General features: G+C 42.4%; 1 protein-coding gene across 11 annotated transcripts in view; it reads left to right on the forward strand.

Moving 5' to 3' along the window:
• The window catches only part of ubap2l (ubiquitin associated protein 2-like), a 36,298-nt gene extending 16,576 nt beyond the window's left edge, over positions 1-19,722 (forward strand). For 4 of the 11 annotated variants that reach the window (XM_080735951.1, XM_080735948.1, XM_080735954.1 and 1 more), the window contains 19 exons: positions 115-200; positions 610-790; positions 1,724-1,925; positions 2,538-2,863; positions 3,285-3,457; positions 3,788-3,908; positions 4,948-4,987; positions 5,352-5,541; positions 5,792-5,861; positions 6,428-6,746; positions 7,011-7,150; positions 7,560-7,613; positions 7,753-7,834; positions 9,798-10,012; positions 10,441-10,546; positions 12,401-12,526; positions 15,603-15,670; positions 16,238-16,432; positions 17,574-19,722. In XM_080735951.1, coding sequence (XP_080592077.1) covers positions 115-200; positions 610-790; positions 1,724-1,925; positions 2,538-2,863; positions 3,285-3,457; positions 3,788-3,908; positions 4,948-4,987; positions 5,352-5,541; positions 5,792-5,861; positions 6,428-6,746; positions 7,011-7,150; positions 7,560-7,613; positions 7,753-7,834; positions 9,798-10,012; positions 10,441-10,546; positions 12,401-12,526; positions 15,603-15,670; positions 16,238-16,432; positions 17,574-17,669 — 2,790 coding nt within the window. In that variant the 3' untranslated portion in view covers positions 17,670-19,722. Of the gene's footprint in view, positions 1-114; positions 201-609; positions 791-1,723; positions 1,926-2,537; positions 2,864-3,284; positions 3,458-3,787; positions 3,909-4,947; positions 4,988-5,351; positions 5,542-5,791; positions 5,862-6,427; positions 6,747-7,010; positions 7,151-7,559; positions 7,614-7,752; positions 7,835-9,797; positions 10,013-10,440; positions 10,547-12,292; positions 12,326-12,400; positions 12,527-15,602; positions 15,671-16,237; positions 16,433-17,573 lie in introns of those variants that run through there. The other 7 variants (XM_080735955.1, XM_080735949.1, XM_080735957.1 and 4 more) reach the window with 5 other exon arrangements.
• Positions 19,723-20,904: the final 1,182 nt, after the last annotated feature.

Below are 20,904 nucleotides of genomic sequence, written 5' to 3' on the forward strand. Positions count from 1 at the left end.
TAATGTTAATGTGAGCACTTTGGAAACCACAGCCAAGGCACAAATGCATTTAGGCCAGCTGGTGTTGATACTTGTCGGTCTCTGGATCTCTCCCTACCTCTGTCTCTTTCTCAGTTGTCAGAGACCAAGATATTCACAGCATCCAGTGTGGCCACCATGCCTCTGCCTCAGGAGAATGTCACCATCACCAAGGGACAGAGGTGGGTCGAGATGCCTTAATTCATTCAACAGTAATTGTAACCATCCATTCATACAACTTGTATTCAAGGTTCTTTGTCATGAAAGTTGTTGTTTATCTTCGTTCTTGAATGGAACATTATAAATTAATGTCTAAATGGTGTGACTTTCTAATTCAAGGACCCCAGTTTGATATGCATTGGCTACAGGCCCATTTGATGTGATTACCTCAGCGACCCAATCTACACTGTAAAATCCTCAAGTGTTATTTTAAAATGGACCCTTCCTGAGTCTGAACTTCAAAAGCATGCAAACGGGTCCATTCGGTTGCATTGGTCATGTAGCTGGGGACCCCCTCATGGACCCCCACATTGAGAACCAGTGGTTTAGTACACCTCTTGTTCTGCCCCTGATCTCTGCCCTCTCCCACAGGATTGACCTGGCAGTGCTGTTGGGCAAGACTCCCCCGTCGTCCTCTTCGGAGCCAGAGAACGCCCCCATGGAAACCTCCCAGCCCCCCTCATTGCCCCAGTCACTGGTCTTCAGCAATTCCAAGCAAGGGGTGCCGCTCTCTCAGGCACCCTCTAGCACTCCTTATACCCAGCACAGCATGGTAAGCTAAGCCTTTGTAGTGGATTGAATATATGCGTGTCAGCTCTTGCCCTCCTGTCCTTACACTATTGTTTTGCCCTCCGCTGCAGCTGGAGTTGTAGCCTATTTCAGCTAATGGCGTAATAGCCTATATATTTATGCTTTTACATATTCAGAGGTTATAGCCAAGAGCCTGGCATTGTCTCCAGTAAGTCTATTAATGCCTATTAACATTTCAGGTGGTTTATTAGTTGTTTAAGACTTAAGACTCATTGCCACCCCATTGGTATTGATTGCATATCAGTCATTCTACTGAAAGTATCTCTGGGTTCATATATTTACAAAGAATCCTGCGAAGCTTGGCCAATGTGACCCTGGGCATAGATGTTGGAGCTCAGCTCCTTCCAGGAGCACCGCTCAAAAATATACTTCCTTCTACTCTAGAAAAGGTGTCTCTTCTGTCTAATGGTGGGGGTGTCATTTATATGTCAACTGCCATTTGATTGACAGGTTGATGGTCCAAATCTACAGTAGTAAAACCAGTAAGAACTTGCCACTAGCTAGTCTGCCACTTCTGCAGACCATGTGCTTGTATTTGGGTGAGACAAAATAATTCAACCAATAGAATTGAACAGTAATTTCCCGGACATCAATTCCAAGCCTGAAGAACAATGAATCATTGTTTTAGGACAAATAGTTTGAAATAATTAGCTAACCCCAATTGTAAATAATCCTACATGTCAATACATCGTCCAAATACAACAAAGTCCTAGACAATCAATTGTTTCCTTGGAATAGGCCTCCATTATAATCTGTTGACAGTAGAGACCGGAATGCAGAATAACATGACCAGCAACATCACAGGCCGGCAGAAACTCTTCCAAGTCGGCATGTGTTTGAAAACCACCACATCGTCCCACTGAACAACAATTCTAAGTAATGGCCATCATTGCAGGTGGGCATGCTGAGCAAGGGCTTTGGGGACGTGGGAGACCCTAAAGGAGGCAGCACAGGGACCACCACTGGTTCTCAGTTCCTGGAGCAGTACAAAACGGCCCAGGCACTGGCCCAGCTGGCTGCCCAGCACTCACAAGCTGGGCCTCCCAACACCACTCCGTCTTCGTGGGATACAAGCCCCTCGACACTGGGGCAGTATGGTGAGAGAGCACATACTGTTATAAATATTATTTTTTTGTGTTGGTTTGTCCAGGGTTGGTTGGGAATTCTCCAATGACCACCAAACAAAATTGGCTGCTCTAGTTGACACAACTGTCGCACTTCATTTTTCAAACTTTAGTCCAAAGGATAAAGTAAGAAATGTTATGCTGATTGAAAAAACCATAACTGCTCCTTCATCAGGCCAAAGCTTTGTATGATAGAAACTTTTTTTTCCCTTTTTTATATTAACCACTTGAACCCTAGCGTCCATATTCTGAGAACTTTATCCAAAAATTTGAAATAGAGCAGACTAAGTACAGAGTGAAAGGTCAAGTTTATTAAGTATTGACGGTTCAAGTGGTTCAATATCTGAAAACACATTGACATGAATCCAAAATACACTGATAATTGTGCGGTCGAACGATGAAACTACCGGTATATGGAATCTGGGGGTCCCTGCTTCATATCTCTCTCAACTAAGGGGTCCTTTGCCTGAAAACGTTGAAGACCCCTGTTCTAACGCAAAGACAGACTTCATCCAACTTTGCCAAGGGTAAAGTTTGAAATCACAATGTTTGAGCTGGGGAAGAATAATTGTATTTTCCATGCAGATATGAAGACTCAGCCGGAGTCTGCGGTTCACACCCCCTTCACCAAGCGCCAGCCCTACCAGTCCACCACCTCCACGTCGTCCATGTTGGACGCTTTCCTGCAGGACAAGGGCCTGCCTCCACCTTCTTCGGTCTCCTCTTTGCCCCAACAGACCTCACCCCACGTAGCCCCTCCACCTGCCTCGTCCCTCCCCAAAATGGTGGCGAACCCCACTTTAGGTCAGCAAGTGTCGCCGGGTCCGTCAGACACGCAAGGCTCCAGCCCCCTACCACTACAGCAGCACAAACTAAAACAGCAGAAGAAGAGAACCTCCATTACTACAAAGGTATTGTCACCACTTTGTAGTAGGCAGTGCTCACTCACACTGGGTGTGATTGTATTTGGCGTAATGGGGAAAAAAATGGCAATTAGCATAAAAACGAACTGTAAAATTTTCATCTAAACAATGTCATTTTAGATGGTTTGTAAACCCAATCCAAACATCTGGCTTGTATAATCTTTTTTAGGCTGTAATGTTAACTTGCTCTGGCAGCTTCCATCTGTGCTTACTTCACTTTCTGCCCACCGTTAGAGCCTGATGTTAGACATGTAGACATGCTTGTCAGGTTTTTTGCATCTGTATGCAGTTCCCAGTATGTATGCAGTTTTATTTCTCTGTAATGTTGTAGTGTTGATGGTGCCACATTGCATGTCGGAAACACTGCTGAAAAGATCTCTTAACATCCTTTTCCTTTTAATGTCTACAGATTCCAGCGATGGCAGTAGAGATGCCAGGCTCATCAGACATCTCTGGCCTCAATCTCCAGTTTGGAGCGCTGCAGTTTGGGTCGGAACCAGTGATGCCAGAATATGACTCCACCCCTGCCACCACCACGCCAGCCAACCAGGTTCAGAACACCATGTACACCAGTCCTAGCAGGTTTGTACTTCTAAAATAATAAAGGGCACGTCACACTGGGTGTAAATAAATTGGTGTAAGAAAGTTGCAGTGGTAACTTTACAGTGGTGAAACACCACACTTGATTACAGTCCCAGTAATAGTCTCAGTAGTAGCTGAAATTTTGTGATAGAAGTTATATATATATATATATACATGATCGCTTTTTGTTGTTGTATAGTATAGTTCTTTATGTCTTTTGAACTTAATCTGTCTGGCACTAATGAACCCAGGAAGATAAAAAAACATTTATTATTATTTTGGGTTATGTTGCAATGAACGTTTTGTTCATTATGCTGTTCCAACCTCCAGTGAGTCGACTGCTGCTCTCCCCAACCCCAGCCAGATGGACCTGTACGATCAGAGAACCTCCCAGAGCAGACGCTACCCTCCCTCAGTCTCATCCTCCCCACAGAAGGACATGCAGCCCAAGGTGAGGTCATAGTCTTTATGGACGGTATTTTGATTGATTGAATACTTTTATAACAGTTTGCAAAAGTACAGTTATACTATAACGATAAAAGGATGACTTGGCCCAGTTGCAAATTGCAGGCAGGTGCTAATTTTTTATGGCTGTGGTAGTAGGGCATTACAGATTTATGTGGCATAATGGAATTCATTTATCCCCATGTTTGTGCCGAATCTGGGGGGAATGAGATCGGTGGAGCTCCCTCTGGTGTTATGCCTGTGGTCTCTTCTCACTCTTTTGAAGTAGTTTGACAGTCCCAGCATCTTGAAAACCAGGCTCATAATTTGCGAGTTGCTGTACTCTACGCTGAGCCATTCTACCCTAATTGACCCTTATCCGGGGTTTTCTTTTGTGCTAGCTTGATCAATCAATGAATCGACAATGTCCTTTTACAGTTACTGATGGTGTACTGTGTTCTAAGGATCAAGGTAGTTTGTTCTCGGGGGAGGGGGGGGGGGAGAGAGAGAGAAGTCTCTTTAAACAGCATTGTTTTATTTTATTGTCTGATAAAGTCTCGGCATACCCTAATTTATTTTGACAACTGTCGTAATATTGAGTTGTGTCCTCTTCGAGGCTGTCTTTCCGTTGTCTCCATAATAACAAACATTTTAAAATACTTCAAATAGCTGACACGTTGTGAGCTAGTAGATCGGCTCAACGTATTTTAGAAAAACTTGAAAATAGTAACTAAAAGGCAAAGAAGTTTAGGTATAAGGGGTAAGGCACGGACAAAAATTGGGCCATTTGTGTGTGCGCTACAAATTTTGTTCACCCAGTCTAGATATTTCTATGCGTCACAATGTCTCATGCTTCTAGGTCTTACTTTGACTGGGTCAGGCCTATTATAAAGCATGAGTGGTTTTAGGCCTCACATAGAGTTGCAATGCTGCGTACATTAATGATTGTGTTGCCAAGAGCCCCACACCCCCTTAAACCTTTCCCAGTTGCATGTTTCAATAGAAATGAAAACCGCTACATTTCACATACATTTTTGTTTTTACAGAATGGTTTCAGTTCAATGCAGACGGTGCAATCTGTGGAAGGTGAGTGACTTAGGCCTGATTTACACTGTATATTTTTGCAGAATGTGGAATGACTATTATGACATGCCCATAATGGGCATGTAAGTAATTTCCTAAAATGTGACTTTGATTTGCTCTTTGTTTTTTACCTAAATTGTGCACAAAGTTGTTGATAATGGTGAAAACAAGTCAAGTCATATTAGGTATTTCTCTGGATTGGAACTATTATCCCAGAATCATCCTCTTTACATGTCAGATGAACAGGTATTTCTCTGGATTGGAATACATCATAGAAAGCATTTATTTTATTTATTTTTAGTTTTGTCTATCAGTCTGATTGCGGGTTGGACTATATCACAGAAATGACTCTTTGATTTCCTCTTAGCTGCAGCAGGTTCTGCAGTGTCGGCCTCTGATTCAGTCACAACGGCATCAGTCTCAAGCATGGGAGCCATGACGGACAGTGGCTCAAGTCCCGCCTCTATGTTGACAACATCCAATCAGACGTCCCTCAGTACTTTGGGGCACAGTGAAGACCTGCCCCCAAGCACCATGCCCCCGCCCCAGCATAACAAGTAAGACTACTCAAATACGTACATTTCAATTCACTAGCACATTGAGATATTTATTTTTCTAAAGTGATCCATCAAATTAAACTGGAAAACTGACATACCTGCTTATGTAGCAGTATGTTAAGCAGGCTACAGATTTATTAAGCTAAGACTCTCATGACCATCTTTTTCCCAGTTGAAAATATGTAATGTTGAGGTCATGCACAAAGTGTAAATTGGCCTTAAGTGCTCTGATTTGGTCTTCCTTCCATAGTTCTCTCCCAACACAACAGAACAGCCTCGCTCAATCTTCAGGCCGAGCATCAAGTTCAAGCTTATTGGTGGTGAGTGGTTGTATGTATGTATGTATGTACAGTATATGTTGGGGCATTTCCCAAATGGCTTAAGCCCTACATCCTTTGTCGTACTATGAATAGCTAATATAGCTGATATATCGGCTCATGCAATGCATTGTGAGCTTGTCGATTTGGTATTTTCACTATTTAGTTTTATCTTTTTGAACATTTTTGGGGGAAGAATGTTTGAAGAAGAAAAATCTAAATCTGTGCCTCTAATGAAGCTAAATATGCTTAAGGGAAGAACCTCCTCAGGTTAGGCAAGGAGTTTCTTGTGCCTGCTACTCAATATTGCAGGATAAACTGTTGGATGAATTGCTGTCATAGGATGAATTAATTTATTGGATAACGTTAACTCTAGCCTCCTGAATAATAGAACATCACATATTTTGTCTGTGTGTGTGTGATGAGGATATTTGCCTCCCATCTCTTAAAAGCAACATTCTGAAAACTGCATTTCCTGCGATAGCGGATGCGTCAGATAAACTGATAACGTATCCGTTCGACCTCTAATGGACGTCTAATATAATTTGTCTGAACGACATCCTCTGCAGCACCCTGGCATAGACGGCGACTCCAGCTTGCATCCCTCCTCCTACCCCTCCTCCGTCTCAGCCGTGGCCTCTTCGTCGGTACCCTCTTCGTCAGCGGCGGCGGTGGTGCAGGTCTCCCTCGGGGCACCCCAAGCCTCGTCCGTGGGCTCCTCCACTGTCTTGGCCCCCTCTGGCTTTGTCGCAGCCAGCACCTTGGCCATGAGCCTCAACATGGCCTCAATGGGTCCCCCAGTGGCCATGGCAGCCGGGTCAAACTCCTCGTCGGCTTCGATCATGGCCTCTTCGTCGACCTCATCGCGCAGTTCAGCAGCGTCCTCAGGTTAGATTATGTTATGTGGATGTTCATTTTCTCCCCCGCCGGTGTACATGTGAGGGAGGCGGGAGGGTAGGTCATTCAATCATAATTTATTGATCTTAAAACAACAAAGCTGAACATCTTCTTAATGTACTTGTTAGCCGACAGACATAAGAGACTATTAAATAGTCACTATTTGTACCATTAATTTGCTGTACCTTTTTTTCCTTTTGAAGTTGAATTGAACATAATGTTTTGTATATATATTTTTTGTACTTCTGCATACAGGGAAAGCACCACCAAATCTTCCCCCTGGAGTGCCCCCTCTGCTGCCCAACCCCTACATCATGGCACCTGGACTACTGCACGCCTACCCTGTGAGTCGCACACCACACCACGCACCTTTTCCTGGACCTCACTTCTACAATGTTAGTTTATCCTCCATTTCATCCTATAATTATTGTGATGATTAGAAGTGGCAACTATGTATAATTCATGCATTTGATGATACTAGAAAACATTTTAAACGTTTGATGTAATGCAGACAAATGGACTAGTATGACTCACTCGGATGAATGCAGTGTTTCCTAACGACCGAGTCAGGACAAACAATTTCATTGCACGATGATGAGACGGTCACAGACATAAAAAAACAACTTCACTTAGGATTCTTGTTCTGTTTGACTTATCAGTTCCTTGCTCTGCAAAGCATAATTCCTCAGAGTCCAACTAGTGGAATTAGACAGTTCTGGTCCCCAATGCATGCTTTTATCTCAGGTCTTATGATTTTGTGTGGCGATGGTACATTTTTAAAGTGAACCCTTTTACCTTTCTCAGCCTCAGGTGTATGGCTATGACGACCTACAGATGCTACAGACCAGAATACCACTGGTGAGTTCAGCCTGATGACTATAGACATGCACCCATGGCCTGATGCTTTTTGGTTTTTGTTTGTTGCTTTTTAGTTAATTGACTATTTTTTCCTTTCCTTTTCTTTCTCTCTCTCTCCCTCCTATTGTCATCTTGTCAGGATTACTACAGCATTCCATTTGCCACACCTGCCACGGCACTGACTGGCAGAGATGGCGGCCTGACCAACAACCCTTATTCTGGTGAGCTCATTACCCAGTGGTGTAAAGAAACTAAGTACAATTACTTAAGTATCGCACTTAAGTACAATTTTGAGATATGTGTACTTTACTTGACTATTTCCAATGCTTTTACTTCTACCCGACTACATCTCAGATCCAAATATTGTACTTTTACTCCGATACAATTATTTGAAACCTTTAGTTACTAGTTACTTTGCAGATGTAAATTATAATATTATAAAACATACATGAACCACTTTAGCCCTATTTATACACTCTACAAGCTCAGAACGCATTGTGTGACACGTTGTGAGCTTGTAGATCTGCTATTTTCAAACATTTTGTACTTTAACATTTAGAATTTTAGACTTTTACTTAAGTAAAACATTTGAGTACTTGTTCCACCACTGTCATTACCTGGCAGTCTGCTCCGGGGGTTTACCTAACCACAAGTCAATCCGCTTGACAATTATGTCTGTGACCTGATGATTGCACGTGTTGTTCTCAAGTGAAATCAAAGCTCCAAATCCGGGCACAGAGGTGGTATAATACCAGTTGAGCTATTCAGAAAAATCAAGCTCTGTCAGTTGTAGTGCCGTGCTCTGCTCTAGGATGTAAAAGCCTCCACAGTTAATGGAGTCTCCTTCTAACCCAAGAGCCCGAATGCCTGATACATACTTCGCCTGATGATGTCTTGCTCAGAGAATAATTACACGCTTGTAGGTCTACTATCGTGCTACGGAGCATACATTTGGCTTTACACCAAGGGTTTTCAACAGGGGGTCCGGGACCCCTAGGGGGTCCTCAGAGTTACTAAAGGGGGGCTGCCAAATCCTTGTGTGATGTGATCATGACATGTTTTTTATTTTAACACAGTTGGTGCCATATCGATATGTAAAGTGGGACCTCTTATATTGCCATTTCGCCACCAAAATGGTACAAAGGGTTAAAAAATGGTGTGCACGTTGGTGCACGTTGGTGCACTACGCATGTGCATGCTTTTCACAGCTTTCAAACAAAAAAATCCGCTTGGAGATCCGTTCAGGAGATGGGAGCCCTTATGTTTTCTTCAAATGTAAACATGGCTGCCATGTTTGAAAGATGGGGTTGGTATGGGGGTTAAACATGCAATTTCGTGATCGCGATCATGCCTAGTACATTGTTGGAGGTCCAAAAAAACATTTTTTTTTAAAAGACGATAAAAGACGGTTTTCTGTAAGGGCGTCTTTTTTATTGAAAAGATGTCAAAATGACCTGAGATCAGAGAGATGCTTTTCTCTGTTTGTGTGTTGGCTCCCTCGTGCGGCTGTTGGGAGAAATTGCGTGTTCATTCTAGTGGCTGGACATTTTTTTTGATTGATTCAGCTCTATCTCTGGAACCATTTGTCCGATTGACAAAATTGTTTTTGCCACTGAATCACAACGACTGTGTCTGTTTCTGTGATCGATCAGTGGGCCCCCCCCCCCAACAGTAAATAAAAACATACAAAATCTCGGCACCTGGACCTTGGAGACATTTTTGCCCGTGGCATCCTTAGTTAAAAAGACGATTTTATTATAGAAATCGTCTTTTTGGCATGGTATGAGTTAACCACTTGAACGCTAGCATCCCTATTCTGAGTGGAACGTTACCCAAAAATAGCTGCAAGGTGTTGTAAGCTTGTAGATCAGCTATTTTTGGAAAAGAGGTTTGTAGAGGGGAAAAGAGCAGATTAAAGTATTTGACGGTTCAAGTGGTTAAATGTCTGAAAATACACATTACTCCAACATGATGACAGTGCTGTCAAACAAGGCTAAGCTTTCTAAGAAATCTATGAACATTTTTAATCTGCAACACAATTTTATACAATATGTCGTGGGGGTCCCTGCTTCATCTCTCTCTCAGCTAAGGGGTCCTTGGCCTGAAAACGTTGAAGACCCCTGCTTTACACAATTCACAAGTCACTGTTTCCTCCTCCTCTCATCCATCTTCCCATTTCCACAGGTGACCTGTCAAAGTTCGGACGTGGTGATGCGTCGTCTCCGGCGCCGGCCACCACGTTGGCCCAGACGCAGCAGAACCAGACACAGACGCACCACACGGCGCAGCAGCCGTTCCTCAACCCGGCCCTGCCCCCAGGGTACAGCTACACCAGCCTGCCCTACTACACCGGCATGCCAGGCCTACCAAACACCTTTCAGTACGGACCTGTGTTCCCGGTGAGGAATGCCCTGCTAAACTGAGAGGAAGAAGCACAACAGAATGTCACCAAGTTTAACTATTTTGTCATATCTGTTTTCTTTTGTGTTCAGGAATGGAATTAAATGTATTTTTTTGTTTTGTTTTGTTTGCTGTCGTTTTTGTTTTACAAATTCAGGAAATTACATCAGTTGTCCAAAATGGATTTTCTTTCTATTCTTTTTTTTTTTACTTGGAACACCAAATAAAATGGATTTTCCCATCTTTGCTGTTGAAACGTTTGGCCAATTGCCTTTTTTTTAGGTTGTTGTAATGGAAATATGCCATGCATTGTACAGTTTACCAGCCCCAGGAGGTTCACATGTATTTCCTGTCACTAGGGGGCTTTCATCAGGCTGTGGACACAGCCTCTTAACTACTCCCTGTTCATGTTTTCTCCTACATCCAGGTGGCTCCTACCTCGTCAAAGCAGCATGGCGTGAATGTTGGCGTGAACCCATCGGCCACGCCCTTCCAACAGGCCAGTGGCTACGGTTCCCATGGCTACAGCACTGGTGAGGCACCGAGCAAATACACCAGGCGCTCTCCACGGAAACGGCATGCCTTCAGTGGTCATGCCCGTTTAGTTGATTTACACCTGCTTAGTATTACTGACTGGTGCCTTGAGTGATTTTTTTGTTATTCTTTTCTTTTTTTACATCACTAATATCTATTAATGTGAGCAAAATGCTTGTCCGCATGTGTTCTTAGGTTGTTCATATTCAACTTTTGAAACCTGTCCGCTGCGTTGATTCTAGTTCCCTTTGATTCTGAAAGTTAAGAATGCAACTGCTTGCAAGTCGATATGGGTTTCTGTTGATGCTCGCTTTTAATTTCTGTCCAGTTTCACTGACAGACCATGGCTAACTTGTATGTATCTTGCGCAGCCATTGTTGTTGCCTGTGAACAGCAGGAAACACTCTCTACAAGGAATGTGGGCAAAAAACTAAATTGTACGTTTCAACAACTCCCTAGGCTGGTCTTGGTCTGTAGGATTGCCAATGGAAAATAAACGGGAGGAGAAAAAAAAGCAGGACGTACAACAATGTTGCCTGGCGACCTCACTTTTATAAATAACAGATGGGGTTAGGGTGGTTGGTCTTCTGTTGTCTTCCATTGCTTGCTTTTTTCATTTCAGCAAGAGGAGTTGGCCTCAAACGCTTCACCATCCACCCTCCCCTTATCTCCAACACTCACCATCATACTCGATACTGTCCCGTACAGCCCCATCGTCCTCAACACTGTCCCCTCCAACACTCTAGTACTCAATACTGTCCCTTACAGCCCCATGTCCCCTCCAACACTCTAGTACTCAATACTGTCCCTTACAGCCCCATCATCCTAAACACTGTCCCCTCCAACACTCTAGTACTCAATACTGTCCCTTACAGTCCCATCATCCTAAACAATGTCCCCCCAACACTCTAGTACTCGATACTGTCCCTTACAGCCCCATCATCCTAAACACTGTCCCCTCCAGCACTCTAGTATAGTGTTTCTCAAACTTTCAAATTTCAAGGTTTCCCCTTAACTCTGACAGAGTTACAGACTTGTATGGGTCAATTTAGACCCCACTAAAGGAACCCACAGATTCCCTGGAATCCACTTTGAGAACCAATGCTCTAGTACTCAATACTGTCCCCTACAGCCCTAACATCCTCAACACTCTCACCACCAACACTGAAGTACTCAATACTGTCCCCTCCTCCACACCACCCCTTTCAACACCAGTGCTGCCAGCTCACGCTTCTACACACAGACCCTTTTCTTTATGTACCTTTCCCCAGTTCAAGCATCCCCATAATCAAAAGATTTTTTATCCTGTACTTTCTTAGATTATTTTCATTCACAACTGAATTTACTCCCAAACCATGTGAGTTTTGTGCACCTACAATCATAAGACCGCAGTGCCTTTTTTTATTTATTTGTTTATTATTTGTACAAAATTGCACAGTCTGCTGCTTTCTGCCATTACCTACCCTTGCACCAAGCTCACCTGCCATCTTGCCCAGCCTCCAGCCCTCCACCCCCGCCCCCATTGCGGACGCGTACACACCCTGCCTGAACCTCACCCCCCCGTATCTACCCCCTCAGACCTGGCTCAAATAGTTTTGCAGATAAAACAGTACCAGGTGGATGCCGTTTTACCACTTGGGACAAAAAACGGTACCAGAATGTAATCGCAGGCATTATTTCAGTTTGCTGTGATTTTCTATTGTAACCTGACCCTGAAACAACACCCACCTGGTGCTTCCACAAAGGTTGGAACTAAACCGACTATTAAGAGCAGAGGTCTGCCTCCTTCCCTCCCTCCCCCCGCCTGGTGTGTCTAACGCTGTGGGCTGCGGCTGTGTGTCTGACTGTTGCAGGCTATGAGGATGTGGGCCAGGCTTCGGGGAGTGGGGATTTCTGTAAGGGCGGATACGGCTCTGCCGTGGCCGCTGCCGCTTCCGCACAAAACAAGCCAGCCAGCTCTGTCACCGGGCCTGGAGTCGGTGAGTGCCGCCACATGCCAAATGAAAAGAGAAAATAAAACTTCCATTCCACCCACCTCCCATCCTCCTTGTGTCATCAGCCGTCCTTCCGCATCGCCTATTTTCCCTCTTCGTCCACGCTCCTTCATTGCTTGATTTGAAAGCGAGAACTGCTGCACTGTGTATGTATGCTAGACAGTACTGCAGCCTGCCTCCATTTTTCTTTTCAAGCCCAGCCTGCCATTGTTGTGCTAAAGCTCCCTTACTCCAGAGCTACTCATCACCAGGGCTTTATACAAGTATAGGTCATACAGTCTGAGTTGCGCTAGACATGCCATGTAATAGTCCGCTGTGATCAGTTGTGTTGGTAAGTGATTGCTAGTGTCCAATCTGTGTTTAGTAATGTGTGACACAAATATCCAGTGTTTCTCGTTTGATTTCATGCAGCTGGGATGGGTTTGGGGTAATTTTAATTTGGGGTCCATGGGTGTTGATTTTGTCGACTAAAGCTATGACACAAAAACATTTAGTCAAACTATGACTAATATATTGAGAATTTCGTCAACAAATAAAAACAAGACTAATGTTGGGGAGGGACTGGTGGAGAAGAGATCCAGTAGAACTAAAAGACCTGTCATTTTATGTTCTGTTGCGCTCTGAAAATGGCAGATCTAAAAGTTGCTACGCGTTGAGCTTGTAGCCATCAAGGCCTGCCAAAATACTCTTGTTGTCATATTCAACTGTAGATTTAGTTGACTAAAATCTTATGATATTTAGTCCACTAAAACATTTGAGTTGACTAAAATATATTTATTTTTTATTTATTATTTTATTTATTTTTTCAAAAGACTGACTAAATCTAAATTTGCTGTCAAAATCAACACTGGTCCATGCATGTCCCATTTGTGGTTACAGTTATGGTCCGGGTCGACTGCACTTTAATGCTTCTAGAGATGTTCATCTGGGCCCTTTTCATAATTTATAATGAATTAAGGAGAATTCAAATTACCCCTGAATCACTGGCAGTTAAATAGTTTTTATTTTTTCTGTAGCGGATCACCACTGCTGAACGGATCAAGGAAACACTAAAATGTAGGCATTTAGCAGACGCTCTTTGTCCAGAGCGACTTTACAGCAAGCAAGCGTCGACGTGTCACTAATAGAGGGAGTTGAAAGTCAGTACAGGAGTTCACTATTGGCTACAAACTGGTGATGAGCAGCTGTGGTTCATGCTTTGCCCTCTCTGCTGCTTGTTTTCCTCCAATGTTCCCATCGCTGTTCTCAGAGGTACCTACCCCACTCTCCTAAGGATGAAGTAGGTCGCAAGGTGAAAAAGGCACACAAATGAAGCTAATAAAGTACTTGCCCACAATCCTGTGTTCCAAAAAAAGTGATTGTACGGACTGCTTGAGGATTATATGGCTATTCAACTGAATGGACTTGGCCCGGAACTTTGATTTGAAGCGACTAGCAAATGTTTACCTGAGGTGGCATCTAAACAATCTTGCCTGCTGTAGATGTGTATGAGGGTTTGGACGTCCTTTTACATGCTTCTGTTGTCTGTTTTTGGAATAGAAGAGAAGCCCGTCTTGAAATATTTAGAGGTTAGGTTTACCAGTGTCTTTGAGGGAAGGGCCACCATGTTGGACGAGCAGTGACAAAAAGAAAGCTGGTGTTTTAGTACAGTTACAACCCACACATACCCAGTGGCAGTGACGTATGCAATTTCTTTATATTTCTGGGAGGAAAACCTAATTGTTCTCCCTATCTCCACATGGCGACAGTGGTGATCCATAACCAATTTCTAATGAATGTGTCAGACTTTATGAAAGACTGTAAGCTTTCACTTTGTCTAACTCAAAGTTCAATCAACTGTTTATGAAAATTAGTTTTGTCTAATTTCAGTGAACTTGAGGCAGTGGTATTTTTATTTGATACAAGGTGTTCCAGGTTCATTGAAGTATCCAAACATGTCTGTTTTTGAGTCCCTCCTATTCTTCACACCTGTACCCTCTTCTGTGTCTGCATTGCAATACAGGCGATCTCTGTGTCAGAACAACTATGGCAGTAACCACCAGACAGCCGTGCCTCGACTACTATGGCTGACTGGACTTGATAAACTGCTAAACTTTCTTTTCCCCCTCCATCTCCTTTTTATTTACCCACTTCATCTCATCCTGTTCCCTTACCCCTTCCTTTTAGTTTATGCAATAAGGGTAATTCCACCAAACTGGGTGTTTAGGTTGGTATTCATTCTGAAATAAATGGTAAATGGTAAATGGTGCATTTATATAGCGCTTTTAATCCAAAGCGCTTTACATAGATTGTGCATTACATTCACCCATTCACACACACATTCATACACCGGTGGCGGAGGAAGCCATGCAAGGCACCAACCTACTCACCGGAGGCAATTAGGGGTTCAGAGTCTTGCCCAAGGACCCTTCGACATTAACTCAGGGGGAGCCCGGATTCGAACTGGGAACCCTTCGGGATTTATACCCTTCGTGCTCTAATACCAGTTTCTCTACCCCTGAGCTATGAAAGAGTAATGCAAAGACTTTTTAACTTTTCTTTTTTTTTGCCACCAGGATTTCCTTGTCTCATTGCAAGACATGTTGATGGGCATCATATAAATGTTTCATTGGCTTATGTATCCACCTTAGTTACATAGCTGTGTCAAGGATTGTTTTCAATTTTGAATTTACAATTTAGGAATTTAGCACTTTTAATCCAGAGCAATTTACAATAATCTGAATCAAGGTAATACAATCAATACATCAACATCAATACATCAAATGCATAGAAGTAAAAAAAAACATGGTGAAAACATGGTGACATGAAAACGGCCTAAAACTCAATGTGTGTAGAATACCCTTGGAATGCTCATGTGTATGACAGACTGTAGGCTGCAGTAGTAGCAGCCACACTAATCCAAATAGGAGAATATTCCCTTGGGCAGTGATCATGTTACTGAATCACTGGCTGAATGCCTATAGGGATTTTCCTAAAGTGTTTTTTTTTTTTTTTTCTGAAAAAAGAAAAAAGATTTTCCAGATTTGTCAGGCTAAGTTTGTCTCCTCTTTGTCTCCTGCAGGAGTCTCTGTGACGTCAAGCAACACAGGGGTACCAGACATTTCAGGGTCTGTTTACACAAAGACTCAGGTCAGTATGACAGGACTGTTCTGAAATAGTAGTGAAGTTTATAAGAATAGTGCTTCCTTAAAGGACAACTTAATTTGTTTACAACAAGGGTTCATATCTTAGATTGTAATTAAAGAATATAAAAGATGAGTGTTAAATTGATTTCATTTACTTCTTTCTTTTGTTTTAGAGATTCTTATTTCAGTGGTTGGGGGCATGCGTACAAGTGGCTAAATATGTCATTTTACACAGAAGCCCATTCCCAAGATACCTTTCATGGTTGGATGTGACTTATGGGGGCTAGAAGTGTTACTGTAAATAGCAATAAAGAAACTGCTGGCTTATTGTGTCTAAAAAGCCACTTGTGCGCATGCCCCACATTTTAGCACGGTAAACGTGATAAAACAATAGAACGAAGCAAATGAAACATTTTTAACACTCGCTTTTTCTTTTCTCTAATTACAATCTAAAATACACACACACACACACACACACACACACACACACACACACACACACACACACACACACACATACATATATACAGTATATATATATATAAAAAAAATGTAATCCTTGTTTCTGCAGTCATTTGAGAAGCAGGGTTTCCATGCTGGTACGCCAGCAGCATCCTTCAGCCTGCCCTCGGCCCTGGGCAGTGGTGGACCCATCAACCCCCCCACTGCCGCAGGCTACGCCCCGGCCCCCTTCATGCACATCCTGGCCCCGCATCAGCAGCCTCACTCTCAGATCCTGCACCACCACCTCCAACAGGATGGACAGGTAGATGACTCAGAAACATGTGTGTGTGTGATAGGGAGTGATTGGGAGTTTGCAGACAGATAAACTAGGGATTCACCAATGATGAATCAAATGACTCAAAATGTGAATGTTGTGTAAAATCTTGTTCTGTAATATAATTACAAATTTTAAACTTAAAGTTATACTATGTAACTTTTTTAATAAAACAAATCTTAAAATTGTCCTAATTATTAAATTGCTAAAGTTTTAGAACACCCACTCCGTTAATTTCAGCCCCAAAAGCCTTTTCTTTATATGTTTTCTACATAGCCTTGACAGGGGCTGTATTTCCCGGCAAAATGATGTCATCTCCCACATGATACACTACCGGCCAATCACAGCGCAGATCATACACCACCGGCCAATCACAGCGAGTCTTGCTGTCTCTATTCAGAAAGTAGCTTCCCTCAGCAACTGTGTTTACATTGGTGAAGGAATCTTATATGCTACTCCCTCAATTATGGTCTAAAAATGACGGGAGACGGCTCTACGGATGCGTATCGGTGAGGCGGAGATGGTCGCGGCCCGCTGCGACTCCGGGCGAAAAACGTTCGAAAAAAGCAATACCGCTACTGACCACTAGTTGAGCAGCTTCCACAGTACAGCTTAAAAAATTCTAGATACATTGCGCATGCAGTGAAATATTTAAAAAATGTTTTGTTTTCATTTGGATTTTTGAATGGCATATAGCTCATGAATATCAAAAATCACTTTATCACAAATCCTTGTTTTGAGTGGTCTTGTAAAGTCAAGATTTGCTTGAAGTGTGTCTGCTGCTTTTTATACAATATTCTGCCATCGGTGTATCAGCAAATAATATGACATTCACAATGCCAGCGGACGTTAATGTGATTGATAAAAAGCTATATGGTTGAATTTGTGCTCATTAAAACATTGTGTGAAGAAGGGCAGCAACACCAACAATTATTTCTAATAATGATGTATTTGTTGGCATAAAAGGGTGAATGAATATCAACGGAAACAAATTGCTGTTGGCTGTCAGTCAAATGGTTATTTAAACGTCTGTATCAGCCAGAGAATTCCCCAATTGGTACATCCTTAAAGTTGACACAGAAATCCACAATGATGCGATGAAATGCTTACTGTCCTCTCTGCCCCACAGAGCGGCGCTGGACAGCGCAGCCAGAACGCCTCCATTCAACAGAAGTCTCAGATCAACAAGACTGCATACAACAGCTATAGCTGGGGGACCAACTAGCATCCACCGTCTGGGCCCCCCCCCCCCCTTGTGTTCCAAAGTCTTGACAGAAACTGGGACCTCGGAGGGGGCCCATACTGCGCCACCCCTCCACAAATGGTCTCTGTGTCATTATCTCTCTTCCTTTTTTCTCTGTCTCTCGCTCTCTGCTATAGAGATTCCCTCCATGCTCTCTCTGCTCATAACACCTGCAGTTCTTCCCCCCACCCCCACCCTGCCAGAGGTGGTGCTGTGCCGAAGGAAGCACCGGGACGGGCAGGAGGGTCAGGGGCAGTCTTAAGAGAGGGAAGCTGGAGCTAAATGGTTATATGGTTGTAGTAGTGATGCACCGTCAAAGAGCTGAAATATTGAGTGTTGGGAAATTTGTATCATGTTCAAACCCTCCCCTTAATTTCAGATGTATGTAACATAGAGATGTTTTCTAAAAGAATGAATGTTTGCTTTTTGGTTGGTACCCTTCTCCCCCCCCCTCCCCTCCCCTTTCTTTTGTTTTTTTATGATGGGGGGAAAACGAAGAAATATCTGGTTTGCATTTTTCACACTTTAACTCCCCACTACTTACTGTATATGAACACACAATATCCAACCAATTTTTCTTTTGTTCTTCAGATTTCTTTTAGACATTGTTTTAAGCTTCCAACAGTTATTCTCCCAATTGGCAGTGAAGTTTATTTTTTACCAAATATAGAATATTATATGTATGTGTGCATGTCTGCGAGTGTGAGTTTGTGAGTGAGTGTGTGTGTGTGTGTGTGTGTGTGTGTGTGTGTGTGTGTGTGTGTAAGCGTGCGCGCTGGCTTGGAATGTGAGGAGGCCGTGTTTGTTGGTGGGTGTTTTGTGTGTCTGTCTGAGCACGTGGTTGTACACTCAGGAGGCTGTGTGTGTGCTGTTTTCTTTTGTCTTCTCACCACAGAATATGAGAAAGTGTACAAAATTATTTTCCATTAACTCAATAATTTACAATAACTGTGGACTATAAACGGTAATGCATAGATTCCCACCAATTCTGGAAGAGATTGTGAGCGTGAACAAGACCCACACACACACCCCGTCTGCCTTCTTGTGTACGAATGACTTTGTTTTTCTAAGCACCCCCCACCCCTACACAAGAACCCTCCCTCGTTGTCCACTTATAATGGAAGCAGTGATTTCAGACGGACAGAATTGTACTGTTTTGTTTTGGATTTTTTCTGTCAGTGACTTTTTTTTTGTACTGTGCGTTTAAAAGAATTTAAATGGATAAACTTGTCTTGTACATATATATATACTATATATATAAACACAAGTACTGTAGTCCTTGTTTGTTTGATGCCCCCCATTCCCTTCTCGAATCCTCGCAGACTTGTTAGCTTTTTTTTTTTGTTTTTTTTGTTTCATATGTTTTTTATTTTGTAAAAAATATATAAATATTAAGTAAATAAACAGGAAAAAGACATTTTCATCATTTTGGATGTGAATGTCTTTTTTTTTTTAAGAAACTTTATTTTTGTATCCTGTGGCTTGTAAATATGGCGGCATTCTTTCAAAGTCAGTTTGACAGCATTGCACTACGCTTGTACTGTGGGGCTGTCATTCTGCTAGTTGGCCTTCATTTGACAATTGAAATGTGAAATTCAATTTTAATAGTCTACATAAGCTCTTTTTCAACTCGCTGTAACAGTGGAGCAGTGTATTCAGGAGAATGCTGACCAATTCTCTGCCCGTGTTACATTTCGCATCACTGGATGTTTACATGCACACAATGCTTCAGTTACTGTGAACAATAAGATTAAGGGTGATACCGTACGTTTATTTTATTTATTTTTTCCTAATAACCCAGCTAGGATTTATTTGTTAGATGGGTTAGTTTACTCAGGATGGTATTCATTGAGATTCACAATCTTATGTCTTAACCACTTTTTATTAGAATCCATAATCATGCCACGGTGGCAGTTAGTAATCAGACTATCAACATGTTATCAGAGTATTGTATTAAAATCTAATTGTGTGCATGTAAATATGCCCACCTAGAACTAAGGAAGAGGGTGTTGGTTGTAGGAGTGCGTTAAAGGGCTGTGTTATCTTAATAGTTGACTCTGGAGGACCAGCAGTACCAAATAAAACTTAAACGGTGTTTCTCCATACAGTTGCATTTTGTTTGTTCTTTCTCATTTTGTTCAACAACTCATGTGTTGGGTTTAGAATAATCTGGTTGATTTACTGAGCAGAAAGGACATTTCTGTATCTGCAAAGGCTACTGTCTATCAGTCTGCCTAAACATCTTACTTCACAAATAATTGTATTCACATTAATAATGTTTAATATGAAACTGGCAATACAAAGCATTCCATCAAGTTCGTGTCTATCCTTATAGATGCACCGCACACACCAGAGCTGCTGGTCCTCACAGAGTAAACGTACCGTTAGAGGGTGTAATTTGACAAGAGAAACTGCTGTGAAAAAGTAAGTACACTTCATGAAAACCCATAATTTAATCGTCTCCTGGAAACCTTATCCTAATTACTACACTTATAACTGTTAAAGATGATCGAATTTAACAAATGACAGAATATTGCACTTTGCAGTAAGTTTGTAAGCATAAAAATAACTTCTCGTTGTTTCTTGTACATTTATATCGGTCTTGCGTACTCTTCAGTACTGTACTTGCACTGTTTGAAGTCTGAGTGACTAAATGCACCAGCTTCACCAGATTAAGATTTTATTCTAGGAACAATTAGAAGACCAGTGCCTGATCATCTGAGATGTCTGATTGGCTTACAAACAGCGAGCCTAAGAGATGACTAATCCAACTTTGTAAACCAAGGTACTTTCAGCTCTTAGCCAAACTTGACACCTGGCATCATGACAAATAATTCAACCTGTCTCAGCGTTGCCGTTCTTCACCCAAGTGCTGTTGCTGGGCGTATCTATTCAGCTGTGCATTTACTGTTTATTTTTATTTTTATCTGAGCTCCCATTGGTCTCCTGATGCTTGCTTGACTCATGCACTTTGATATTGACTGAGGTTTCTTAGGGATTCCTCTGAAAGTCCATTGGTCAGCACTTGAACTGACCTTACATTGGACTGCCTTGCCTGGGGGAAAAAATCTATACATCTGTCCAGGCTTTAGGGGCAAGGCCACTTGGCTTTACATGTTGTCCATTGTTTGAGGGCACAAAAGCCAAATGCCAGGGCAAGAAGGCCATCATAAAAACAAGATTTTAGTTTAAGTAATTGAATCAAGGGTTAAGAATG

The sequence above is a fragment of the Nannobrachium achirus genome (genome assembly GCF_963921795.1).
Source record: "Nannobrachium achirus genome assembly, chromosome: 10".
In the NCBI taxonomy this organism is placed as follows: domain Eukaryota; kingdom Metazoa; phylum Chordata; class Actinopteri; order Myctophiformes; family Myctophidae; genus Nannobrachium; species Nannobrachium achirus.